The sequence below is a fragment of the Heterocephalus glaber genome, unplaced genomic scaffold (assembly GCF_053883595.1).
Source record: "Heterocephalus glaber isolate CG9 unplaced genomic scaffold, H.glaber_assembly_v1.0 deba00001673, whole genome shotgun sequence".
In the NCBI taxonomy this organism is placed as follows: domain Eukaryota; kingdom Metazoa; phylum Chordata; class Mammalia; order Rodentia; family Bathyergidae; genus Heterocephalus; species Heterocephalus glaber.
Genome location: NW_028258410.1, coordinates 20,418,735 through 20,445,207, shown reverse-complemented (window position 1 = coordinate 20,445,207; position 26,473 = coordinate 20,418,735). Strand labels below are relative to the sequence as shown.

The window sequence follows — 26,473 nt, the reverse complement described above, 5'->3', positions numbered from 1 at the left end:
CGGTCTCCAGAGTGAGTCAGGTCTCCCGGGCCTGGGCTAGTGCCTTCAAGAGCAGGTCTTAATGAAGCGCGTTTGGCTTTCTGGGCTTGCATGCTTGCCTCCGCTGCCTTGTGCACCTGACCCTTTCACATTTGCCAGTTTCTTCTCCCTGCTGTGAGGCCACCAGGGGCCCTCACCACAAGCCAGTGCTACGCTACCTGGGCCACCCAGACAGAATCATGAGCCTCTCAAACCTCTTTTCCTTATCAAGTACTCAGATTCATGGGCCGGGGATTTAGCTCAGTGGTTCCGGCGCCTACCGCACAAGGGCACGGTCCCAAGTTCGATCCCAGGTATGAAAAAACAAAACAAAACAAACAAACAAAAGTACCCAGATTCAGGTGTCCCATGGTGGCCACACAGGCGGACCGAGACACCAAGCACAGGCCCTGAGCCCGGGCTCCCAGTCCCCAGCCCACTGCTGTGCCTCCATCTGCCATGCTGCTCTCAGGATCTGAACCCTGGACCTGAGCCAGTTCTGGTCCCAAAGCCCCCTGGTGTCCCTGTCATCATGCTTCTGTTTCCAGGCCCCTGCTCGCTGGGAGCCCAGGAATCCCGGCACCCCACCTCAGGGGCTCTTCCCATCTGTGGGGCATGATCTATGGCAGGAAGCAGGCGAAAGAGCAGATGTTCTAGCCTCAGCCCCAAGGGCCCCTGGGTAAGTTGATTTCCAGGCTTCTCTGAGCCGAGCGCAGTGCGAGGAGGCATTATGAGAGGAGGGAACGGTTTGCAGGATATTTAGAGACTTTGCTGGCATTGAGGCTAGAAGGCAGACAGTGTGTTCAGCCCTAGGAGACTGTAATTTCTGTTCCCAAGGAGTCCAGCAGGGATGCTCATTTTCTCTCCTCGCCAGGACTTTGCAATTAATTGCTAAGAAAGTAATGGAAGCTGATTACGTGCTGAATGAGGACCAGGGGGTGGCAGGTGGGTGCTATACGGGAGACACATGGTTTCTGTCCCCTGGGTCTGAACTAACTGATGTACACACAGGAAGCTATCAGCCTCGACTGTTGTCAAAAGGCAGGAGAGCCCCAGAATGTGCTGTGCCTCCAGAAAGGGAAGGCAAGGGGTTCTCTGGCTGCTGGGCCAGTGGCAACTCCATTTTGTTTGGGCCTCTATTCTCAGCCTGTGTTCCTAGGAAGGGCTCAGACGCACACATGCTGATTGGCTCAGGGACAGACAATGTAATGCTTCAGGGCCAATGAGAAGCAAGGAGACTTGCTGGGGATCCTGGGAAAGACCCCCTGCTTGCAGCCCAGCAGAAGTGAGAGGATGTAAGGGTGGCCACAGTGCTACCAGGAGGGGAGGGAAAGTCCATCTGTAAATGAGGTGAGAGACCAAGAACACAGAGCAGAGAGGAGAGAAAGAAGTGACTTCTGGGTCCAACCACGCCTGATACCATTACTACCGGATTTTCAGTTCAGTAGGCGAACAGGTTTTCTCTCCATTCAAACCATTTTGAGTTGAATTCCTGTTTACAAACAACTGAAAGAAGCCAGTTTGAGTCAAGAAAGGATAACCATGTAACTAGGGCAGGCTGAGAAGACTTCACAGGAGGGAAGCTGAGTGAGCTGTGGATAAACATGGGGCAGGAGAGCAGCCCTGAAGCCTTTGACAGGGCGTAGTAACTGGCAAGGCCAGTCTGGTTGATATGGTTCACTCTTGGGCTGACAGAACAGGAGACGGGGCTGGTGTGTGTGTGTGTGTGTGCGCACTGTGGTGAGGTGCTCTGATGTTAACATGTGTGCACATCACTTCATAGTTCATGACACACCTTTAGCTGCCAGATTGTGAGCCCTACAAGGACAGTGAATGAGTCTGCTTTTGTTACCCCCCAGTAGCTGGCACCCAGCAGGCTCTCAATAAGCACTTGTGGCTGGGGCTGAGTGAGTTATCACGGTTGATCAGTGCACTCGCCATGTGTGATGCTGTGAAGATGGGAAATACTTCACATAAAACACTCAGCACAGTGCCCAGCACATAGTAGAGAAGTGCCCATCCCCCAGAGCCGAGTGAGGCTCTCAGGAGTGAGTGCTGTACCCAAGTACAAGGCGACACTCAGCGTGTCAGGGCTGGGGCTCCGAACTTTGTGTGCTGACTCCACACAAGACACTCGCTCCACAGTCTCTGAAGGTGGTGGCAGAAGGACAATGTGATGCACCGCAGAGGCTGCAGCCCATGGGTCAGGCAGGAGTTTAGAAAGGTCTGAATGAGGTGCTAGTATTTATAAATCTGAAGGCTGGGGAGGGAGGGGACAGGATGGATCTCACAGTAGGACGAAGACTGTACCAGCTATGTGGATACCAGAGCAGACTCAGGATGTGGACGGGGCAGGGAGAGTTGACCGTTTCCATATATACTATATGTATTCTGGAAACGGGAAATACAGATGCCAGTTTCTCCTCTTCCTCCTCATTACTACCATCATCATCTAAGCCAGGGGTCAGGAGACTTTACCCCGGGCCAAATCAGGCCTGCTGGTTGTTTCTGTTTTTCTCTTTTTTGGTACTGGGGATCGAACTTGGGTCCTTGTGCTTGCACAGCAGGTGGCAAAACTACTGAGCTAAATCCCTGGCCCTGCTGCTTGTTTCTGTACACAGCATTACTGGCACACAGCTGCTGGAGTTGGACATGTGATGTCCCCTGAAGGCCCCTGTGTTGAAGGATAGGTCCTCATCTTGTGCCACTATCGGGAGGATCTTTGAGAGGTGGGGCCCAGAGGAAGGAAGTCAGGTCACTGGGGACGTCCTTGAGGGGGTACTGGGCCACTGGCCCCCTCTGTTTTTCTTTGAGGCGAAGAGACCTCCCACCATGATGTCCTATGAAGGCCAAAAGACCACTGCCTGAAACCTCAGAAAACATGAGTCAAATACGCTTTTTCTCTGCGAAGCTGGTGATCTCAGGAGCTCTGTTGGCGACAGAGCTGACTCACGCAGCAGCCACGCCTGTGACTGTCCATATTGTCACAGCTGTTCCTACAGGCCGGTGGCAGAACTGCGAGGCTGCGACAGAGACTGTCTGGTTTGTAAAGCCCAAAATATTCCTAAAATCTGTTCCTGCCCTGGGCTAAGCTACTCTGTGTCCTGTACTTATCACATGCAAAGGGGCTCTTCTCATGCACTTGAACACACCTGGTCCTCAGACACCATGGTGACGACACCACAGCCCAGCACCACTGGCTCACGGCTAGGTGGCTCTGATGAAGACAACACGGTGCGCAGATGAGGAGTCTGAGCCACCTGAACCCTGGGCGTTTGGGCCAGAAGTGCAAACTGGCTCAGCCACTGAATAGACAGTGTGTCCCCATGAGGCACGTCAGGAGGTCAGAGAGAGAAACAGGTACAGATGTGCACCACAAGCCGTGTACAAGGACGTGCTCAGCAGCTTAATTCCTGACGGATTCAAACCGGAGACAACCAAAACATCCTCGGTTGCATCCCTCGAAACGCTAATCCGGACCTGACCACACGGCCCATCTCAAGAGTCGCCAAGCCGAAGGAGCCCCATGCCGGCTTGCTGTGCAGTGCCCCTGCCCCGGCCGCCTGGAGAACGGTTCAGGGACCCTCTGAGAGAGGAAGAGTCTGAGCGGAGGCAGGAGTGGAGGCTCCAGGTCACCCACGAAGTGGGTGTCCCGTCCCCAGGACGCACACAGCTTACCTTGGAGTAGTCGAAGCCATGCTTCTCCTTCACCCCATTCCGACACAGCGTGTAGTTGTAAAAGCGGGAGTTTTTGAGGAGTCCGACCCACTCCTTCCAGCCGGGCGGCACGTAGGAGCCGTTGTACTCATTGAGGTACTTCCCGAAGAAAGCTGGGGGGACAAGGGGCAGAGGCCACATGAGAAGGCAGGCAGCAAGTCTCACTTGGCGTGAATGCCCCGCGCCCATGCCAGGGGGCAGCACAGCCTCCACCATGCTTGCCGTGGTGCCAGCAGGGCCCAGGGACCCTTCGCGCTATTTTTTGTTGTGTTTTGTTCTGGTGTTTGGTGCTACTGGGAGTGAATCCAGGGCCTCCGTCTTGAGCTACAGCCCCAGTCTTTTTATTTTGAGACAGGGTCTCACTAAGGTAGCAGACTGGGCTCAAGCCTGCAACCCCCCTGGCTTAGCCTCCCACAGTGCTGGGACCACCGTGTGCAGCGCCACGCCCAGCTTGAGTGAAAATATTGGATTTTGTGATGTCTAGCACAGCTGCGATGATGATTTCTATGGGCGACAAAGTTACAGATTCTGCTGATGCACTGATTTATGGCCTATGTTCATAGCGAAAGCAAAAACTTAGTTTCAGTCGTAGATTTATGAAAATAAGAGTATAACTGTTTCCCATTCAAGTTTATGGACACTTTGAATTGTACCTATTACGGTGACCAGATGGCTAACCAAAAATGGACAACAGTTAGTGCTGTGTGGTGGGAGGGAGCAGCCGGACCTCTCGAACACCGCTGGCGGATTTGCCAAGTGGCCCAACATGGTGGAACGCCCTTTGACAGTGTCTGCCAACTTGAACACGTAACTTCTGACCCAGCAATCTGAAAAGCGTCATCTGTACGTTCACTAAAGGTCACGCACAGAACAGGATCACAGTAGTCTATTCATAGCAACACAGGACCAGACACAAAATGTACATCCACAGGGGGCCGGGGATTTAGCTCAGTGGTTCTGGAGCCTGCCTCGCAAGCGCAAGGTCCTGAGTTCGATCCCCAGTACCAAAAAAAAAAAAAAAAAAGTACATCCACAGGAGGGTGGGAAAACAAAAGCCCTGCATTTTCACATAACGGAAAACTACAAAGATATGAGAAAGACCTAGTGCCATATTTGAGAGCACAGGTACATCTCAATGCACCTGATATACACCGGACATATAATACAATGTCAAGAGAAATACACTGGATATGCAATAGACATGGCATGAGCCCATTTACAAGAAATTCAAAAACAGGCAAGAGGAACCCATGGGTTGGCCATGAAGACAGTGTTATCCCTGGATGCCAGAGGAGGGCGAGTTGGGGGGGGCAGGGGCTTCTTCGGGGATGGTCCTATTGTTTCTTGCTGGGATGCTGGTGGTTCTGTTGGTGAAATCTCACTGGCCTGGACACCTGGGGGTGGAGTACTTTTCCATACCCGTATTTTACACCAACAATTAAGTTTACTTAAAAAAAAAAATCCTCCCTCCTTTCAGGTAGCAAAATCTTTTTGGAAATGCCAGGCGTGGTGGTGCACACCTGTAATTTCTGCACTCAGGAGGCTGAGACAGGAAGATTGCCATAAGTTTGAGGCCAGCCTGGGCTACACAGTGAACTATATACCAAGATCCTGCCTCAAAGAACAAACAAAAACAAAAATCTCTTTGGCGAATGAGGAAATAGACAGGAAACAGATCTTAGTGAGCTCCCTCCCTTCCTTCCAGACTGGGACTCAAACTCAGGAGCACTCTACCGTGAGCTACATCCCCTGCCCTTTGTATTCAGAGACAGTGTCCCCTATAGGTAGCCTAGGCTGGGCTCCACCTTGTGCCCCTCTGCCTCAGCTTCTCAGAATGCTGGCATTATAGGTGTGTACCAGTACACCCAGTTTCATAATCCTTTTCTATTACACTTTTTCATAACTGAAACCCACAAAGCCATTTTTAAGAAATGGGAACATTTGAGGGGATTCTGCCAGAGAGAGAGGTCCTGTCCTAGCCTGTTCTTTCCAGATAGGGACACTGGGCCTCGGAGACACTCCGAGATTGTTGACACAAGACAATGAGTACCATGGTGGCTGGAGGGATGCCGGGAAGTCTTATTAGCTCTGCACTGGCCCTGGGACCAGGGAGCACTCTGTGGGTCTCAATGCAGAACCCAAGACAGTGACAGAGAGGCAGGGAGGCCCACGGAGGGCGGGAGACCCTGGAGAACACACAGAGAGCCAGGACAGAGGCTGCCTGGAGAGGGTCCCTGTGTGGGGTTTCCTGGAGGCTTGAAGGGGGCTGGCACTGCCCAGGAGGGAGGACAGTTCAGGAGCCCAAGCAGTGGGCATGCGTGCTCCTGGGGGTAGGGGAGGCACTGAGGGAACGCCTCTGGAGAGGATCTGGGCGAGAGGAGGGAAAAATAGGAAGGGAGGATCCCTGACAGCCTCTGGGAGAAGGAGCCTCCCCAGCGTGGGAGGCAGAGTGAAAATAACCCAGAGAACCTAGCACCATCCTAGGAGGAGGTGGCGGGGATGGCAGCACTGTCTAAGTCCTGAGTCCCTTCCAGTATTTAAAGAGTGAGATGTAATTAGGTGGCAGGTGCCTCATTAAACAGCCGCGAGTGTCCCTGGCTGGGAGTCAAGGAGGAAGTGACTGGGATCCGGCAGGAGGCGGCGAGGCAGCCTGCTGGTCTCTGTACTCAGCCCTGTGGTCCCCAGGAGACAGCTGGTCGTGTCTGGAGGCCGGGAGGCTGCTGACCCCCCAGCAGGGCACAGGGCATCTGCTCATTGCCAGGACGACCCAGAACAAGACGTTAATGGTGCTGAGGCTGAGAAACCCTGATCTTATTTAAAAACTCCATCCATCACCCAGCCCTCTGGCGCCGCTCAGTTCTTTAGAGCCACATCTCAAGGGCTGAAGAGGCCCCTAGAGATCAAGTCTGGCTAAGGGAATGAGATCTAATAAACCCCATGACCTCCTCCCTGCCCTGACGCCACCTCCCTGAGCAGCGCTCCACCCTGCCCTGCTCTGCCTGGGGACAGTGACACACAGCGGGCAGCAGGCAGCCCTGGGAGGGGCCGGAGGGCCCTGCAGCGACTGCTCAACCCTCCCTGTGGGGAGAGCAGAAGACACAAACAAACGGGGTGGCTCTGTTCCAAGAAAACTTCGTGCACAGGAGAAGGCATGGGGCTGAGTTCATTGTGGCTCCAGGTCTTCCGACCCCTGGCATGGACGATGGGCAGGTTCAGAGGGGCACAGGGGCGACAGAACCCCACCATTCCCTTGGCTCTCCTTTTGGGAGGCAGCTGCCCACAGGAAATGCTGGCTCTGGAGGCTTTCAAGGGGCGTGGGCTGCTCCCCCGGACCTAACCTGGGGTCTGGTCAGGATACTCAGGGCCTCAGGGGGAAGCCGGTCTTCTGCCTTGCCTTCGTCAGATTCACCAGCATGCGCAATGGCATCCTAAGTTTTATTTTTCTGTTGGTCCAGTGAGGAAGAGGGTGAACTGTTAATACCACCTCCGTCAGAGAGCCCCAGCACTTCCTGTTCTTGGCAAACAACTTGGGCGATGGACAAGAAGTTTTCTTTTGAAACATCTGAAGTCAAAAGAGCTTAACAAGAAAAATGTTAAGTGACTAACAGAATCAGGGAATCCAGGTGTCATAAAAACCACAATGGCAGCTGATGAAATGGGTGACTTTGGGGAAACCTGGCCGGAGGGCACATACGGTTTCACACAGCCCTCTGACAGCCACAGCCCTGCTCTGTGCTTAGTGACAATTTTAGCATGGGCAGGTGGCACAATGGAGCACACAGCCCAGCCTGCGTGCACAGTGGGCTCTGCCATGGAGCTTGGGTACACTCGCACCCTCTGTGACAGTCACACAATGACAAATCACCCAGCCACACATTTCCCAGGTCACGGCCCGGTGTTACGGCCACCTGACTGCAGGATTAAACACCTATGTATGGAAAGGCTGTCACAGGCGCTGGAAACACAGGGTGACCAACGAAGACGATGCAGTTGGCGCTAACAGCGGTGCAGAGCGCAAAGGAGCTTGGACAGAGCAGCACCGTGAAAGGCCCAGAAGGGCACCCGCTGGGCCAGTGCTCAGGGGAGGCTTAAGGAGCGATGAGAAGGAATCCACAGGATAAGAACAGAAGGGAAACCGCTCTGGGCATGGAGAACTGCAAGGTGCAAAGGTCCCGAGGCAGGAACCCGAGGACAGAGAGGGTGGGAGGAGGCGACCTCGCTGGGAAGAGGGCCCAGATCACATCAGGTCCTGGAGGCCACAATGAGGGGAAACTACGGGAAACACAATGGGGATGGGGAGCCTTCCTGGGTCCACACACGCCCCGAGACGTGTGGCAGTTTTGTATTTGATGTGTGCTTTCCCGGAAACACATCCACGCCTTCCGAGAGGGAGCCAGGACCACAAGTCATTCCAGCAGCCTAGGATCTCACACCCTCCGTCTGCAGAGGAATGAGCCGGGAGGAAAGGTCTGGGGTTCTTGCTCGTGACCCCACTGGTTTGTCCCTGAAGCTCCAGGCCTAGGTCTTCCTGGTGGCCCTGCAGCTTGGAATGCTAATGAGCTTCCGTTCTCCACAGGAGGCACCTGGCCCACTGCTGTCCAACACCGTGGATGTCAGCATCCCCAGCTCTCCCCTTCTCATAGGCTCTTCGCTTTTCACCATTGCTCACTTCTCTCCAACCCCCAATCCTTACAAAATCCAGAAAGAGTTCATTATTCAGGCTCCACAAGGCCCCAGAAAACAGGGCTTCAGTCAGAGGCTTTTAGTGCCAAATTAGATTTTGCTCTCATTTGATTAGATTTCCTCAAGGCAGCTTTTAAAATGGTCATTCCGGCCCCAGTAGAGGTGGGAGAAGCAAATTAGCATGGGCCCGGGGCTGGGGGCCACAGCCAAAAAAATGCGTTGCAATTAAAGCCAAGATTAAAAGCAGCCACAGCCTGAATCACGGTGGGAGCTGGAACCTGGGTGCGCTGAGCTGGGCGGGCCAGGAGGCTTCGAGAGGAGCAGAGAGCAGGGCTGGTATTGGGGCAGAACAGCTCAGCAGCAGGAGCGGGTTATGAAGGGCAGGCCAGGAGAGGAGTGGGCAAGTGCTGGGTGGCACTGGCCTGAAGAAGCAGGGCTGGCACCTGTGAAGGGCAGGCACGGACCGTCTCTGGATCAGGCCCGGATGGAAGATTTACACTGCAGTGGAGACTTCTGTTTGGCTTGTCCTGTCCTGACCTGGCCATGGTCGGTGGGTACCACTACTTTGTTACTGACGTACGAAGAGGCTGACCTTAATCCCCAACTCCAGGGACAGCCATGGAAGCCTTTACTGACTCCTCAGAGTACCACCTTCATCTTATCTTACCATCGCACCTGGCTCAGGGACAGGCATATGCCCCAAGCTGGGGCTAGCTGGACAGCGTCAGCCCTGGGATTTTAAGGGAGCTGCTGGAAAAGAGAACCTCTTAATTCTTGGAGCTTGAAGCTAGTGGGATATAAGCTTGAGCCATCTTGTCACCAAGAGGGAGAGTCGGCTTGAGCATGAGGCAACACAGAAAAAAGCAGAGGTGAAAGGTGGAGGTGGAGAGGGAGATGGAGAGACACAGATGCTGGTTTGAGCCCCTGGGGACCCACGTGAGCCAGTAGCCACCTCTAATGGTAGCATTTTCAATTATATTAGTGGTTTTCAATCAAGGGGAACTTTGGGCAAGAGATAGTTCTGGTCCTCACAAGTGGGCAAGGAGGGGCCCTGGCATGCAGTCAGTAGGGGCTGGGACGCGGGTAAACACCCTACAGAGGACAGGAGAGTCCACAACAAAGACTTGTCCAGCCCCCAGGGTTAGGAGCACTGAAGTAGTTATGTGAGCTGACAAAACCACACCACTCCACTTCCTCGCTCAAAACAGTTTAAATTCTTGAACCTGTGATTAAAAGGTGAGGAAAAGACGCGAGATGCTCAGTGCACAGCTGGGTTCTATATGTTTCTACAATGAATTTCACTAGGACACAGCCACGCCCGCTTGTTTACACGTCAACCGTGGCTATGGTCACAATGCAGCGGCAGGGCTGAGCCACTGCAATGAAGACATGGTGGCTCAAGTCTGAAACATTTACTGCAGAAAAACTGCCAACACTTGGTGCAGAGTGAAATTCCCTGGATGAGGTGAGGCATCCCTATGGGATTTATTTTTTATAGTACTGGGGATTGAATCCAGGGCCTTGCATGTGCTAGGCAAACACTATAATACTGAGTGACACCTCCAGCTCTATTTATTTATTTATTTATAATTTATTTACTTTTGATACCAGGAACTGAACTCAGGACCTTGCGTTTGCCAGGCAGGCACAGTGCCACTGAGCTACCTTACCTCCCTGGCCCTTCCCCAGCTCTTTAAAAGTATTACTTGTTTGAGATATTATTTTACTAAGTTGCTCAGGCTGGCCTGGAATTTGAGATCCTCCTGGCTCAGCCTCTAGTAGTAGGGTTACAGATCCTGTGGATTTAAATGAGGACGGTGCCAAGCTGGAAAAGGCGAGGCCAGTTATGCAGAAGGAGACCCTGCCCTGGGCAGGCCCGTGGATGGAGCCTCTTGGGCAAAGGGGAAAATGGCAAGCACGAGGATGAGGATGGTAAGGAGGCAATGACATCAGGAGGAGCGAAGTGCAGGCAGCCTCGCTCCGCAGGGCCCAAGGGCACAGCCTCTAGCGTCCAGAGCTCGGTACGGGACACAGCTCCTGCAGTGCACAGTCTGTCGCCTGCTGTGTTAACTGGAAGCAAGCACACAAAGGCCAAGGCAACTGGTAGCTCCCGAGTACGGGATTTGGTGTGGGAGATGAGCCCTCGCCTGTGCCATTTGGCTCATCACGGACAGCAAGGCGGGCCACTGTGCTTTCTCAGGACACAGCCACCGGAAGTGTCACAGAAGCGGCCATCAAGGAGAGAGCTGGCCACAGAGATGCTGACACAGCCAAGAGCCAGAGTCACAGTGCCAGGACCAAAACCTCAGGGATGGAGTCACCAGAGGGATGGGAGTGGACCTGGGATTTCACTGCCATGCGCTGCAGCCAGAGGGCCTCAGGAAGGCGAACGCAAGTGACATGAAGAGAAGCGGTTGTGACGATGTCCCAGAAAACATGATGCTGACAAAAAACACAACAGCCTCCAAATCCCTTCCCAGAAGGGAGCTGGAGGAGACAGCTCCCAGGGCTGACAGCCATGTGTCCCTGACAGACACCTCAGTCTTCCACCCTAAGTGGGGATGATGGTAATACCCCCTCGTGGGGCTGCTGTGACCACAAAGACAGCTGTCCCTTGGTATTCACGGGTGACAGGTTCCAGGACCCCCGTGGACATCCAAGTCAGGGACGCTCAACTTTCTTACCTGAAATGGCACTGTGTTTGCGCAGAACCCAGCCACCTCCCGCACACTTTAAGTCTCCTCTAGATTATTTATAACACCCAATACAATGCAAATGCTCCATAATAACTGATGTGCTGTACTGTTCAGGGAGTCACAAGGAAAATATTTGGTACATGTTCAGTACGCTTTTTGGGAGTTCTGATCCTCCCCCGAATCCCTGGATATGGAACCTGCAGATACGAATGGCCCACTGTATACCTGTACCGCTTCTGGTCTAAGAGGGTCCCCGCAGAGCCCCACGTCAGAGTCCATGCTCCCCTCCCGCCTGGAGGGGACGGACCCCCAAGACTTCCCACAGCCCTGCCCAGCAGGCCCGCCACTTCCTGCACAGGCGGCACAGTGCTGCTTCCCTCTCTACTTGTCTGAGTTCAGTGCTGCTGGGAGCCGCTCAGAATCTGACAGGAGCCTCAGGCCTTCTGTTATTTCCCCCAGCCCTGCATCTAACTGCTGTGGGCTTGGAACAATTGCATTTGTGGTCTGTGAAAGCTCTGTCTTGAGGTGACCAGGGATGGAGACGAGCAGGGGCTATGCTGGTGTGGAAGGCACAGGTGGCGTCAGTGTGGAGCCCAGAGAGCCGAGGGCCAGAGGGGAAGAGAGCAGGCTGATCAGGATGCTCGGTCCCGGAGAGCAGATCGGCCAGCACGGGGACACTGTGCACCTCCCTTCCCGGTGACAGGCAATGAGAGCGGCTGAGTGTTCTCTCTGCAGCCTGTGCTTGTGACCCAAGGGTGGACCCTATGCAAGTCATGGCCTGGACCTCTGTGCTTCGGCTGTCAGCAACGATGGCCTGTGGCTGAGTGCATGGGCTGAGCCACTATCACCCACGTCAGGCGTTAAGCATACTCAGTAAACAACTGCAAGGGCTGACGTGTTCCAGAGCTGACTCGGGGCTGTATCATGCCCCAAGAATTCGACATCTCACTAAATAGTTATCCGATGTGGCGATTTCCCTCTGCATTCACACACACATTCACACACACTCACACACACACACACGTTTCTCCCTTTTCTTTCAGGTAACCCTGGAAGACCTACAGCCCGTCTCTGGTGCCTCCCTGACACACAGTCCTGTCACTGCAGTCCCCACCCCATCTGCTCCCCCAGGGTGCAGTGAGCTTGGCCCTAGGACCCTGCCCTGGGCCTGGGAGCTTGAGACCTGAGACCCAAAGGCAGAAGGAACTGAGCTTCTAAATTGCCCTACACAGACCACACCTGGACCTCCAGACCCTGTTCCTTCCCTGAGCCCCAGGGCTGAGATCAAACAAGGGCGGTGTGGCCCTGGGTAGGAGATCACACAGAGACAGTGCTTACCTTGCCCTTCACCCTCATTTCCTTTCCTGGGTTACCCCCACCCCACCCCGTGGCCTGTGCCTCTGTCTCTGCCCTCCCATCATGAAAACGTCCCCTGACAGCCAGGACCTTCTGGAACCCAAGACCCAATGTCCCATTTCCCTCCAGCCACTCACGCTTGGCTTGGGTTCAGACCACCCCAGGCCTCTTGCTCCTGAGCCCAGCTCTAGGGTGCCCCAGGGCACTGGCACTTGCTTCCTCTGTCCTCTCACTGGGACATCTCAGGTCAGACGCCAGCTCCGACGTGAAGCTGTCCTCAAGTGCCCCTTCCTCCCGCAGTCACCGTAGCACTCGGCACCCTCAGTAATTACCTATGGGTGTGTTTTCTTGTCTATCCGCTCACCTTTACCTGGGGTGTCTGGGGCACAGGGTTCGGGCCTTGTCTGGGTGCTGTAGCCTCAGCCCAGAGCCTGCCAGGAGCGGGAATGGGGGAGCACAGTCGGAGGATGGAGGGGCCAGCGGACCCGGGTGAGCAGCTGAGCCTCCCCCTGCCCCAGGGCAGCTGCAGGGAACCAAGGAGTGTGACTTCTGGCGACTTCCGCCTGCAGGCGTGTGCTAGGGGTCACGTCAGGTCAGGGGGCGCGTGGGGCCGTGCAGATGGCGTGGTCTGCATGTGGAGCATAGGGTGTGAGCTGGGCCCGCTAAGGGTGACTCTGCCTCTTAGGGGACACCAAACTAAGGCCCAGGACGGGGTTGGCAGTCACAACCAGGGGCTTGGGTGCCAGGTGCAGTGGCGCACACCTGAAATCCCAGCTGCTTGGGAGGCTGAGACAGGAGGACTGTGAGTTTGAGGCCAGCCTGGACAACTCAATAGGACCCTGTCTCAAAAGAAAAAGGGCCGGGGAGGCAGAGTGTCACTGGGTATGATCCCCACTACTGCAAAGAAAACCTCCAACCCCCAAATAGAAAACAAAATAATGGGTTGGGGGAGGGAGCTGCTGCGAAAGGTCGCCCAGAGCACGGAATGCCCCAAAGCACAAGGACCCGGGCCCAAGCATGGAGCAAGGAGGGACTGCGACGGCCTTGGTCTGCAGCCATGGGACAGCGCTCCACACCTGCCTCCCGTCAGCCTCAGTGACACCATCCACGAAACGGGAGCAGGCCAGTCGGGGCAGGATGCAGAGCACGGACCTCAGGACCCCCCGGGACAGCCGTGCGCCCTGCTCAGGAGGGCCCTTGAACCTGGGGCTCCGGGCACCTCAACATGCTTGTTAAAAAACCAGATGTGACTTGGTCTTGGAAAAGCAAGCGGCCCCCAGGGCTCGGTTTAGGCTGCATTGGACAGCTGCCCAGTGTGACGAGCATCTGTTGGCACTGAGGCCGGAGCCGAGCCAATGGTGACAAACTGTTTGCCAAGGCGGTTCCAAGAGGTTGGCGAGAATGAAGTGGACCCTCTGGAAAGTCTCTCCTGGCTGAAACAAACCCCAAGATTCCACAGGCAAGGATGTGGGGGACAACAGAAGGGGGTCTCTGCATCTCGGTGGCAGACCAAGCCTCCAGCTGTCCTGTCCTCTTCACACAATTGGGCTTTTATGTGTCATGTGGGCCAGTGCAGGTTACCACTAACCACCCGTCCATCTACTCAGTGTCACACAGGCGTTTCAAAGGGGCCCGCTGTGTCCCCAGCCAGTGCCTGGCCACCGTGGCAGGTCTCCAGCTCCCTCTGCTCACGTCCAGCCGTCACCGCATCTGACCATCCCTGCACGGACTCTCCCCACCTCTACCTGCTGTCACCAGCCTGGTGCTGACCACCAGCTCCTCTGCCAGGCCTTGCAGGGTCCCCTCCCCGGCCCTTCTAGCTCCTTCCCTACCTACGGTCACTCCTTCCCAATGGCCAGAGGATCCTGCTACATCGAAGACCCAATCAAGCCGCCTGTGGCTCCAGACCCTTCAATTGCTGCATGTCACACTTGAGCTGAAGCCCAGAGTCCCTTCAGGCCCTCAAGGCTCCATGCAAGTCTCCTGTCCCGCCCCCTGTCCCAGCTCAGTGCCCCTTGTCCCCCTGGGCCCACTCTGCTGTGGCCTCAGAGGCCTCCTTACATCCTCCCAGCTCATTCTCGTCCCTGGGCCTCGGCCCTTGCTGACCCCTCCTGGGAAGGAATCTTTTTCCTCAGACCCCTGCATGACAGCTTCCGCACCTCAGCCAGGTGCTTGGTTATGCTGCGTTTCTGGTTGCAGCCCTAAGCACCCAATTAAGAGGCCTCTTCCTCTTCCTGATTTTGTTTCTAAACAAACTTGTCTTTGGGTTTTATCATCTGCTTGGGTTTCAGCCCATCAGGGCAGGTGGGGCTCTGTGTTCCCTGCTCCTCCTTTGCACCCTTATCTGGAACACAGCCCAGGAGGAGCGAGCCCTCAATACCCATTTGTGGAATGAGGGGCTAGGGGCTGAAGCACAGATGCCCAGGCTGGGGAGGCCTGTGGACTCCGTCCCAGCATGCAGTGGGGCTCTGCTTCTGCTGCTGTCTCTACCTGATTCTGTGGGGTCAGGCAGGCTGGATCTAGGAAGCGGGATGTAAGGGGTTGCTCGTTGGACGTCATGAGGTGGGCAGCTGCAGGCAGGTGAGCAGGTTCAGGGGAAAGGTGAGGGCGGAGGTAGAATTTGGGAGCTGAGGGCATTTCAAGGGCATTGGTGTCGTGGAGGTGAATCAGACCATCTAAGGGCAGTGGAAACAATTCAGGCAGTTTCTGAACTCGGATAGGAAAAGTACACCACTTATTTCCATGAACCTCTAGCTGGCATCTCTTTCAGTAGTGAGCGATGGCAACCAGACATTAATAGTAGAACCTGTGATTCTGTCGCCAGTGAAAATTGCGGATATTTTCCTATCACTTTATAGTCACCACAGACATCTTGAAATGTCACGTAGGCCGGCACTACTTCCCCGAGGGAAGTTAGCACTTACCTGTGACATAACCACTGCAGTGCGTCATTCTGTGTGGAAAGCAGCATACACGGCACTGTTTGTGAAATATTTTGATGACTGTATTTTGATATACCTGGCTTCTTTTGTAATTCTTTGTATGTTCTTCCATGGGCTGGAGTGTTGGAGGCTTCCAGGAATGTCCCTGCAGGGGGTGGGTGCACCCCCAACGTCTTCTACAGTGGACCCTTGACTTATGAACTCAATCCATTCTCCAGGGCTGGTTGTAACTCAGGTTGGTCAGTGAAGGCTCAGGTTCCTCTACACAAGAGCCTTCAACATCTCTCTCCTGTACACAGGCAGATCTCAGTATCCTTAGAGAGACACTGGCCCAGGATTTCTCAGTTAACCCCACACAGGGAAGGATGTTGTCATGTTCCTTCCAGAACTCTTTAAGGTTTAAATCTGTATCTGAGACCATCTGGAAGCACATGTGGCTGGCATTCAGGTCATAATATAAGACTTTGGTCGTGAGTTAAAACTAAAATTCTGGTCATCCAAGTTGTTCATATGTCAGGCTGGTCGTAACTCCTGGGTCCACTGTACTTCCTGCTGCCCGAGAGTGGACAGGTGGGAGCTATTTGGGACAATGGCTCTACCCATATGCTAACAAATTCTGGGGACTGCTGTGACACAAAGCCAGCAGGCTGGTGTCTCATAGGAGTCGAGAAACTTCTGTGGAGGGCTAGATTATAAATATCTTCAGCCCTCACTGAGGGCGACAGTGGCCACAGACAATACTAAAACGAATGGGTGTGGCTGTGGCATACTGATCCCTACCACTAGGATTACTGTTAATGTTGGCAAGACCACCATCGTCATATTTTTTGCTTGCTTTTAAAGAGAAGCTTTGAATCTAGGTTTTCAGTGCAACTTTCAGGTTTTAGAAGTACCCTGTAGTGAAATAGAACATATCTGAGGCTAAAGGCTAGATCCAGGCTGTCAGCTTCAGTTGAGTTGGCTCAGGATGTTTTGTTCTCACCCTGCTACCAAGAAAAGGGCCCTGAACAGGGTGACAGTCACCCTCTGGGTTTCCTGGGGGCTCCTGATCTGGGCAGCAGAGAACAATCCCACTGAGCTGGGGGGAGCTGGGTCTCCTAGGAACAGTGGAAATTGAGGAAGCAGCCCTTCTGGAAACTCTAGAGCAGTATAAACAGTAGATGTGAGATGCCACAGGCCTGAAATCTTTGGGTTTTTTGGCAGACAAACTGGCTGAGGAGGCAGAGCTGGGAGAAATGCATTAAATCCTCCCAGAACCCCATAGCTCAGGCTGGGGCACTCCTGAGAGTCTGAAGCCAGATCCTTTCACTTTGGGCTGCTTGCAAGTTTAGAGCATGAGCTGCTTTCTCCTGCTTCGGAAAAGACACCAGATGCGAATTGGTTTGTGCAGGGATAAATCAATACTGCAAAAGTTCTGGATGCCAGGGATGGGGCCTTGCCGAATTGAGAACTGTGAGAAAGCAAGTGAAGCAGAGGGGACTGGATTTTGCACGCAGGAGGCAGAGGTGGGGGGTTCCTGGGAGAGACGTCCTCTTCCAGCCTGGCCCCTGGGGAGCCACATCTAGGTTTCAATAGCAGACATCTGCTTCATTTTGCTATCTATCACCCATTCTCCTGTCTGTCTGAATGTTGGGAAATGAATTTTTGCCTTTGCCTTGAGCTATATACTCAGCCCGCCCCCGCTTTTTCTCATTTTTAAATTTTGAGAAAGGGTCTTGCTAGCTTATTAAGGTGGCTAGGCTGAGCTCTAACTTGGAATCTTCCTGCCTCAGCCTCTGAGAATGCTGGGATTATAGGCTCTTCTGTCTTTCTGCAACTGTGCCTTCTGTAGCCAAAAAGGAGGAACCAATTTTTCCTTTCTCAGTCTTACCTGTCTGGCAGGGTTGTTTCCTGGCTAGGAACATGATCTGGGACTGGCCAATCAGGTAATCCTAGTCTCCCTGGCCCCAGTGATTGGCTGAGGGAGAGTCATATGACCAGAGCTGAGCCAATGAGAGCCTCCCCTCAGACTTTTGCTGCAGCCATGGGAAAGAGGCCTCCCTCTCAGCTGGGTCATTAAAGCTGATGAGATGGCACTGTGAGGGGCCACCTTTGCCCCAAACGGGGAACCTTCCTAGGAATAATGCCAATCCTAAGCGAAGAAAATCCAAGAAGCAGAAAGCAAGGGTTCTTACGACAGTATTTGAGCACTGGGATCCAGCAAAGTTTGCCTGAACTGATTTCAATTATGTTTTTCAATGCCAGACAAAGGAGACAGAAATCCAAACTCCAGTTTGTCCCTACTTTTTGGCCACTTCAAGGCTCCGGCGTAAGAGTTATCCATTCAGACCTTTGAGTTTTTATGCCCAATAGCTGTTCACAGAAAAAAGAAAAAGAAGTACACGAACACCTAAGATGATTTCAGTAGGGTGACCATTCCTAAGGAGACAAAGCAGGGTGTTGTGGGAGAGAACAAGAGCGGGTGGGGAGGGAGTGGTGATGGACACAGAGAGGTCAAGGAAGAGGAGGGATCAGGGAAGTTCTTGAGGAAGGTAAATGGTGACAAGGAACAGTGTGAACAGTGAGTTAGATAGCGGCAACTGCAAATGCAAAGGCCCTGGGGCAGGAAGGGCCTTACAGGGTTTGAGGAACAGAATACAGGCCAGGCAGCCTCAATGCTGTCAGCAAGGGAGAGAGAAGTAGGAGCTGTAGACAGAGAGGTAAGACAGCCACGCAAGGAGCTGTGCATTTAGCTAAAAAGCAGTGGGCAGCCACTGGAGGGTTTAAGCAGGGAGTGACATGGTTAGATATTATTTTTCAAAGCACCATCTGGCTGCTTGATGGGGAGGAGGAACAGTTAGTTGTTGGGGAGAAGCAGAGATGGGCAAATAACCAGGGCAAGGGCCAAGGCCGTCCGTTGTCATACCCCTTTCTGAGCTCCTGCTGCCCACTTGCCTGCCCCTGGTAGGATGGTCACTGTGAGCAAGGCTGGGTGTGGGGACCGGAGGCCCTAGGCTGGCTGTAGCAAGGCCAGGCAAGCATCAGTGAAGGGGGCGTGGAGGGCAGCTGCTCCGGTTGCTAATGGAAGCTGGCCTCAGCCACCACACCCTGAGAGGGTCAGGTGACTCCAGCTGAGGAAGATGGGGGACACTCACTTCCTGTGAACTCAAAGAGCTGGGTAGGGAAGACTCCCCCAGCCCCAGTGACAGTGCTGTCACCCTCATGATAAGAAGTATCTTGAAGTCTTTTTTTTGTCCCCTCTTAAGTAAGTGCAGATCTGTCCAGAAGGCTGGGATGGAGGAGGGAGACAAAATCTGCATGAGACCCATAGAACAAGGCCGGAGGAGCTTGTCAATCGGCAGATGTTTAATTATTGCCTTGGAGGACTCTGACACCAACCCCATCCTTCAAAAAGCTGTTCTCAACACCATTAGACTGATGTCCCACTTCTGTGACATTTTGTAAGGCTCCCTTATTTTCCTGAAGGGAAATTTAAAAGTAACAAAAGCTACCTATGCACATCATTTAAAAAAAAAATCAATATAACTCTCTAACTGCAATCTACAAGAAAAAGAAAAGGAAAGCAATTTATAATAAAGGAAAATTTCATATGAAATTTCTCGAGCACATCCATCAAGGAGACACGACGGAGCAGGCAGACGTCTGCACCTAGACACAGATTCCCTGCCAGGGTGGCAGTTACAAATGTGGCTGGTGGGCGTGCGGCATTTGCAATTCAAATCCTTCGGGTGTCACTGCAGGCAGGGACGGGATTTTCAAAAATAAGGAATAACTCTTGGAAAAGTTTTGTATTCAATTATAATATTCGTCCTGTTTCCTTGTCATATACATTCTTGGGAAATTCAGGGTGTATTAAAACTAAAGAAGCCATCAGTATTTATATACGAAACAGGCTTAGGTTCAAGGCTCAGGTATCAACAGACATAAAATAACTCACACCAATGACCTGGTATGAAACCCAGAAGCCACGTGGGCGACAAGGCATCTTGAGGGTTACAGCGGCTCTCTGGGCAGAGCAGGCCATCAGAGTCTCGGTCCCTGGCCCCAGGAAGCCAGCTGGACCCCAAGCCTGTGTCATCACCAGCAGTGTTTTCAGATTTTAACCCATAGGGGGCACTATGCTTGCCTGAGAGCCGCCAGTTAGAACAAAGCTTTCAGCCCAGTGACCTGTGGCCTCACCCACCCGAGGTAGGCCTGTCTGGTGTTTTTAGTCTTTCATTTATTTCTAAAAAGCAGAGTTAATTGTCACATATGAAACCTAAAACCTACCGACCTAGCTTGTCCCCGCTCCATGTTACCTGCCCGGCCCGTTTGCATCTGAGCTCTGCATTCCAGGCTGGAAAGGCTGGCAGTGAGCGGCCTGTCTATGCCAGCGAGGGCAGACACTAGGGGTGCTGTCTCCTCGTCTCTGCAGAAACCCCTGGCACCTTCTCCTGAACCCAAAAAGGCTCGCTGCCTGTGCTGGGATGGGACAGGACAGGACAGAGCCAGAAAGGCATGGGGCTCCCTGACCCTGGGACCCCAGTGTGATGCAGGAGAGATCCGGAAGTTGGGGAGGAAGACAGATGGAGGTGCTCGGGTTGCAGGGGCAGACCCACCTCACGGGTCTGACCAAGGCTTGTGAAGCCCCTGGCGCTAGTAACTATTATTTTCCCACTGTTGTCATTTATATTCCAAGGTTCATGTGGCTGCATGCTTCCAAAAATGGCTTCTCCTGAATTAGGCTCTGTGTGACGATGGATGCACTCTATCTGCACCACCCACCGCAGAGCCCTCGCATCTGCTGAACGTTCGAAACATGGCTTGTGTGTCCTAGAAACTGAAATTTTAATGTAATTTAATTAATTTAAATGACTCCCTGTGGTTCCTGGCAACTGTGCTGGGCTGTGTGGCTCTAGTCTAACTCCTTCTAGAATGTGCTGGGAGTTCTAGCCAGTGCCTTCTGGAGGCTGAGCAGGTAGGGTTTGAGCGTCCCCCACCACAGCGGTTGTTTTCACCTCTGAGGCAGTCTCACAGACTCCCAAAGGGAGGCAAGGGCTGGGAAGGAGAGAATCTTCCTGTAGTTGACTGGAGGGGCAGCCATACTTCTCGCACTGAGGACACAGCCCTGACGGCTGGGTGGCCGAGTTCCCGCTACCTGCAGGGACACAGCCCTCGTTCAAGACCAAGGCTCCGCAGCCTCACTGGAGGTGACCCCGTGAAAGAACCCTGCTGTGCTGGGATGAGCCGTGTCCCCCTACATCCTTGCTTAAGTCCAGACCCAAAGACACACCAGGAGCCTGTGAAGTGGCCTTAGCTGAATGGTGGTCTCTGCCATCAAGTCAGAGGCCGCAGTTTGTCATGAGAGGGGGAAATATGGACCTGGACCCAGAGAGAAGCCCACATGGAGGCAGGCAGAGAACACTGGCACGTGGCAGGCCACGCGCACCCGCACCAGCAGAAGCCGGAAGAGGAAGGGACAGGTTCTTCCCCGGCACCCTCAGAGACAGTGTGGCCATAGCGACTTCTGATTTCTGGCTTCCCAAACTGGGAGAGAATAAAGGCCTTTGCTGTAAGCCACCCAGCCTACAGTACTTGGTCAATGCAGCCCCAGGAAACCAAAGCACAGGGGGCTGGATGCAAAGAGAGCTCCTGCCCCATCCTGTGGGGAGGTGAGGTGGCTACCTGTGTCCTCTTCTCAGCGGCTGCCGCTTCTTCTGGCTGGGGACCACTCCCCGTGGGGGTGGGCACTGGGTAACTTCCCCACGCAGGTCGCCACACTGCCACACAGAGGGCAAGCTGAGGCTCAGGGTGCGTGTGAAGTCTGGGACCCAAGGTCACGAGAGCTTGAGGCAGAGCCTAATTTCTGGACTCCTGCATGAGTGTCGCCCTTGCTTGGAAACACGGTCTTGGAGGAAGAGCGTAACCCCTAGTGTTTCAGGAAATTTAGCTGCAAGTCCGTGGAGACGTGGAAGTGGCCAATGTGGGCCTTCTGAGGACGCCTGGGCCAGCCCGGGCCCTTCAAGGGACAGCGTGACCCAGGCAGAGGCCCAGACCCTCCAGGGTGGGGCAGGCTGGGCCCCTGCTGGAGGAGGAGCACGTACTGGGGGGTAGAAGGGGACACCGTGCTGTCACACCAACGGGCCGGGGGTGGGGGGAGGATGAGGGACAGCTGGACCGAGGAAGAAGGGGCTGTGTGTGAAAGAGTGTGCGCGCACGTGTGAGCACTCCAGGGGAGAGGAAGCGTGCGGGGCGCAAGAGCAGGACAAAGGCCATGCAAGAGAAGGCTGCCTTTGTGAAGGGAGGGACAGCTGCACTGGGCCCAGAGGGGAATACTCAGTCCTCTCTCCTCTACGCTCGCAGAAGGGCCAAGAAGAAAGAGGAGGAAAGGCCGAGACGGTGGGAGGGCTGGCGAGGAGAAAGGGGTATGGAAGGCGGCAGGGCTGCAGGCCGGAGGAGAGCGAGCACTCCTCTCTGCTCCCCACAAAGACCCACTGAGCCCCTGGTACGGGGCAGGCACTGTCCTCGGCTCAGGGACACGGAGGGGATAGAAGACCCAGTCCCTCTGTCCCTGGAGCTGACAGTTTAGAAATGAGACAGTCACGAGTTAGTGGGTAGAAGACACAGCCGGTGGAGGAAAGAGCCAGGGATGGCAGAAGGAGCAAGCACTGGGTGGGGAGAGGTGACTCAGGGTGGGAGTCGGACAGCAAACACACGAGTATGTGTTAGGCAGCGTCCCGTGCTCTGCATGACAAGAAAGCAAATGAGGAGGTAAAGGGGCCACTGGAGTGGTCAAGAAAGGCTCCCCCGAGGGTGCCACTGGCACATGGACCCGAGGACAGGGCGTGAGCAGGCGGTGCAGATGACACAGGCAGGTTCCAGAGCGGGAAGAGTAAGCGTGACGGCCCCTAGCTGGGGGGTGCCACATGGCACAGGTGGCATGCAATGACAAGCAGGAGCACTGTGGCCGGAGTGGAGCGACTGAGGGAGAACTTTCACATTCTGGGGACATATACTCTCTTGCTCTTGCTGAACATGAATGAGGAGGCACAGAACCCGGAAGCGCCAGCCACCGCCTTGGGACCTTGTGCTACCCCTGGACATTTATCCTCCCAAGGGTGCTCATATCTGAGGCCTCCAGGTTGGGATGAAATCACCATACCTTTAAACCAAGGGGTGTGACTGTGCCTAAAACTGGCCTGTACCTTTAACGCTTAGGCATGGGAAACTTCTATAGTTTGTCAAAACCAGTTACAGCCGGGGTTTCTGTCACATGGTCCATGGGCTACCAGCATCACACATCCTCAGGGGCAGTAGGCACAGCTAGAAAGTGCCCTGACCCCTGCGCCATCAGAAGCCACACAGCCCCTCCTCAGAGCCTCGGGTGCAGAGCCCGAGCAGAACTGCTGAGTGGAAGGGGTGTGCACTTCCAGCTTCGCCAGAAACGAGCAAAGTGCTCTTCCAAGCGGAGGGCCAACCTGTGTTCCCACTGGGTGTGTGACTTCCTGTCCCCACATCTTCACCCACTCCTGGTGTCACGGGATGGTAAGAGGTGACACCCATTGTTGGCTCCATCTGCACCTCACTGGCCTCTGAGAGGTGTAGCACATGCCACCACTTTGCTCCTCGTGTGCAACTCACTGTGTTGTCACCAGAACCCTGGCCCAGGTAGTCTGGTTGATGCAGCAATACTTGTGGGAATGACCATCATTGTACCAGTCACTGATGTGACATACTTAATCGTTGCAAAACCCTATGAGCTAAGAAACATTATTTGTGATGGAGGCATCCGAGATGTAGAAGTTAAATAAGCGAACTTAGCCCTCACAGCCAGAGAGTGGCAGAGCCCAGGTTTGAGCTCAGTTAAGCCCTTGCCAAGAGCAGGGAGCAGTCTGCTTCCAAGCCCGGCATGACTCCCACTGTGGGTTCATCTGGTACAGTCGGGGAAGCAGTGGGCTCACCTGCTGCTGAAATGTGCCAAGGGTTTTTATAAAACCTGAGGATGTCATTTATCCCCCCAAGGGTGTTCCTATCTGTGACGCAAAGCCTCAGAATTACAGGAAGCCGGACCCAGAAATATCAAAAAAAAAATTAACAAATGGCTATTTATCCTGCTTAAACTCGGTACCCCTCCCTTCACCCTTTGTCAGTCTCTACTGGAAACATGGGCAGCGTGAGGCAAGATGATTGCAAAATGAAATTGCTAATCTTCTAAAAGATGCAGGGTTTTGTGAAATTAATTAAAGAGATGCTGGAGGACACCTCAAAACACATGCAAATCCGCTGGCAAATAATAATCCAGTGTCACAGATAAGTGAAGAGAGGCTGTTGAAAGGGATGATGAGGGTAAGAAGCTCTCATAGGGGAGGCTTGGATGTCAAGGGGCACAAATGGCCCGGGGAAAGACTGATCAATTCATCAAATGCTTTGGCAAGGATGCTACAGGTTTGCAGTGACGATGGCAGCGAAAGCAAGGGTACCCTTTGTTGCCGGTGTGCTGTCACTGCAAGTTTAAATTACACCCCTCCCAGCTGACACACCATCAATTCACCTCCTTCCACAATCAACCCCTGAGTTAATTAGAGCCCAACCCAAGCTAGATATTGTGGGGCCTAACATGAAGCTATTTTCAAAATGTTACAGTTTCACTTTTCAAGATAAAATAGCTAACCAATACATTGTAAAAGGCGCTATTTGTTGAAACAGTGGTCAGCTTAAGTGGCATCTTTCTGGTACCAGTCTCCCTTGGTTCAGACAACTATCTGTGTACAGAGTGTGCAAAAGCACAGATAGCTGAGATCACTTACTGTGGTTGAGACTTTAATTTTCCCTCAGTATCCATTTTCTTTTGCTCTCAAAGTAAAATCATGTCAGCTGGGAAAATGACCACCAGAATAATGTCCACATTTTCCAGGCTTCTTTGCAGCCACATGTGGTCATGTGACTCATTTCTCACCAATGGGAAGTACAGAGAAATAGTCTTGAGTCTTCGACTGATTTATGAGGCAGGGCCCCCCAAGGCAGCATGGGATTTTAATCGAGAGGAACAAAGAACAGATATCTTGGGTCTCACAGCCAAATTTAAACCCTACATAATCAACTTCAATAAGAGGTCCACATGGTTACAGGCAAATTTATGGCATGTGTGCTGTTTGTCATCACTGAAAGCTCTAAAAGGTTCACCATCACTAATGCAGAGTGTAACACTTACTATCACGCAATTAAACGTTTTCACTTTTAGGGCCAGGGATTTAGCTCAGTGGTTCCACTGCCTGCCTTGCAACCACTCGATCCCCGGTATAAAAAAAAATAATGTTTCCACTTTAAATAGCGACTTAACATGAAACTCAAATCAGAGCTTCCTAGCTGCCAGGGTGAAGAGGGAAAACATAAAAGGTTCATAATTCTTGTTACTTAATAACCAGGAGCAAGCACATCGTGAGATAGATGTTTCCAGGCTCCTGAGTTCTAAAAGCTCTAGAATGCCCCCTCCCACAGAGAGATGTTCTAAGTACAATGAATAAAATTCTCAATGGCAATTTGTTTTGGTTTTGTTTTGGTACCAGGGATCAAACTCGGGACCTTAAGTGCCGGAACCACTGAGCTAAATCCCCGGCCCCTCAATGGCAATTTGACAGAAAATGTAAACGTTCTGTGTGGATGGCTATTTCCTTTTGATACTGTGCTGTCTCCACTGAGGGTAAAATTACTAAGCAAAGCTGGGGAAGAGCAGTTTGCCGGGGAGAAGTTTTTTGGTGATTTGTGTCAATTCAAGGGAAAAGTCTGGGAAACCTATTTTATTCTTTTTTTTGGTCTCACCTGTATGACTGTGAAACACTAGGCTCCCACACAAGGCCCCCCAAATGTCACAAGACTGCACGCTTGCTCTCAGCCTGACAGCACATTCCCACACCGCCTCCACACCCTGGAGTCCTGGTCTCCATTCTGATCGCGCCTCAGTCTCCTCCTTTACAGCTCTGGCCAAATCCCTCTGAGGGGTGTGGCTGCCCTGGCCACCTGATGAGGGGCTGGTACGTGCACATTTTAGGGCCCTTCCTGCCCCTTTGGCATCCACAGCTGGAGGTTTTGGGGTGCACCTTTCAGCCAGAGGCAGTAAAGAGTGTGTGTGAACCACTCCTGCCCCTGGCATATTTTCTTTGTCCCACAGCATGAATTTTAAAAAACTTGAGTTTTGCCAACATTTTTTAAAAATTGGGATATTTCAGCTATGATTTTAAATGTAAAGACAACGTGAAGGCCAGCAACTCCAAGCACAGGGCAGTCATTCTGGACCTTCATGCCCCCTTCAGGAAGGGCTCGAGCCTCTGTGATGACCCCACCTGTCCTGTGTCCACCAGGGATGCCCAGGCCCTTCCAGCCACCTGCAGGGGTGGCCTGTGTTGAGCTGACACACCTGGCTGTGTACAGAGCCCCACGGAGCAAGGCACGCAGGTCAGACTACGGGCACCTGTGTAGGGAGGGAGGCAGTTACACCAGCCGGGTCCGTCCCTTCCCGAGGGCCCCGCTGGGCCATCTGACAGGACACCATGCAGCCTTGAGGGCACAGGCTCAGCTGAAGGAGGCCTCGGTCCTTTCCTCCGGCCCCTCCCACCCCAGCAATGCCTTGTCACTTGGAGGCAATGTCTCAGATTGCAACATTTGAGTCTCAATATCTGGTTTCACAGCTGCCTTAGCTCTTTGCCCAAGGTGGGGAGTAGTTTTTTTAATTAAAGCAATTTGAATTAATTGAGTTGGAGAATTCTGCAATGGTGTTGGGGAAAGAGACTCTACTGTAAGCGCATCTGTATCTCAGCAGCCAGCCCGGCAGAGGAGCCTTGGGAACCCAACCCAGTGCCCCCGCAAGGTGACAAACAGGAAGCCTGGTAGTGCTGCACTGAGGTTGGCATGGACAAGGAAGTCCCATTGCCAGGGCGGCTGGTGCAGCATCCTGGTCACCTCTTGTAGGGTGGCCAGCTCCCCAATCTGCTGACGGTCTAACCCAGTAAAATAGGTCCCCAGATTCAGTAAGTTAGCAGAAAACACAAACCTGTGCATGGCTACTTTGTGGCCCCCTGTAACCTC

At 53.3% G+C, this 26,473-nt stretch overlaps 1 protein-coding gene across 17 annotated transcripts in view; it reads right to left on the bottom strand.

Annotated features, from left to right (window-relative positions):
* The window catches only part of Sulf2 (sulfatase 2), a 98,453-nt gene that overhangs the window by 31,564 nt on the left and 40,416 nt on the right, over nucleotides 1-26,473 (bottom strand). For all 17 annotated transcript variants that reach the window (XR_015446073.1, XR_015446074.1, XM_004858086.4 and 14 more), the window contains one exon: nucleotides 3,697-3,848. Coding sequence is in view for 15 of the 17 variants with exons in the window: in XM_004858086.4 (XP_004858143.2) it covers nucleotides 3,697-3,848 (152 nt within the window). In the remaining 2 variants the exon portion in view is untranslated. The remainder of the gene's footprint in view (nucleotides 1-3,696; nucleotides 3,849-26,473) is intronic.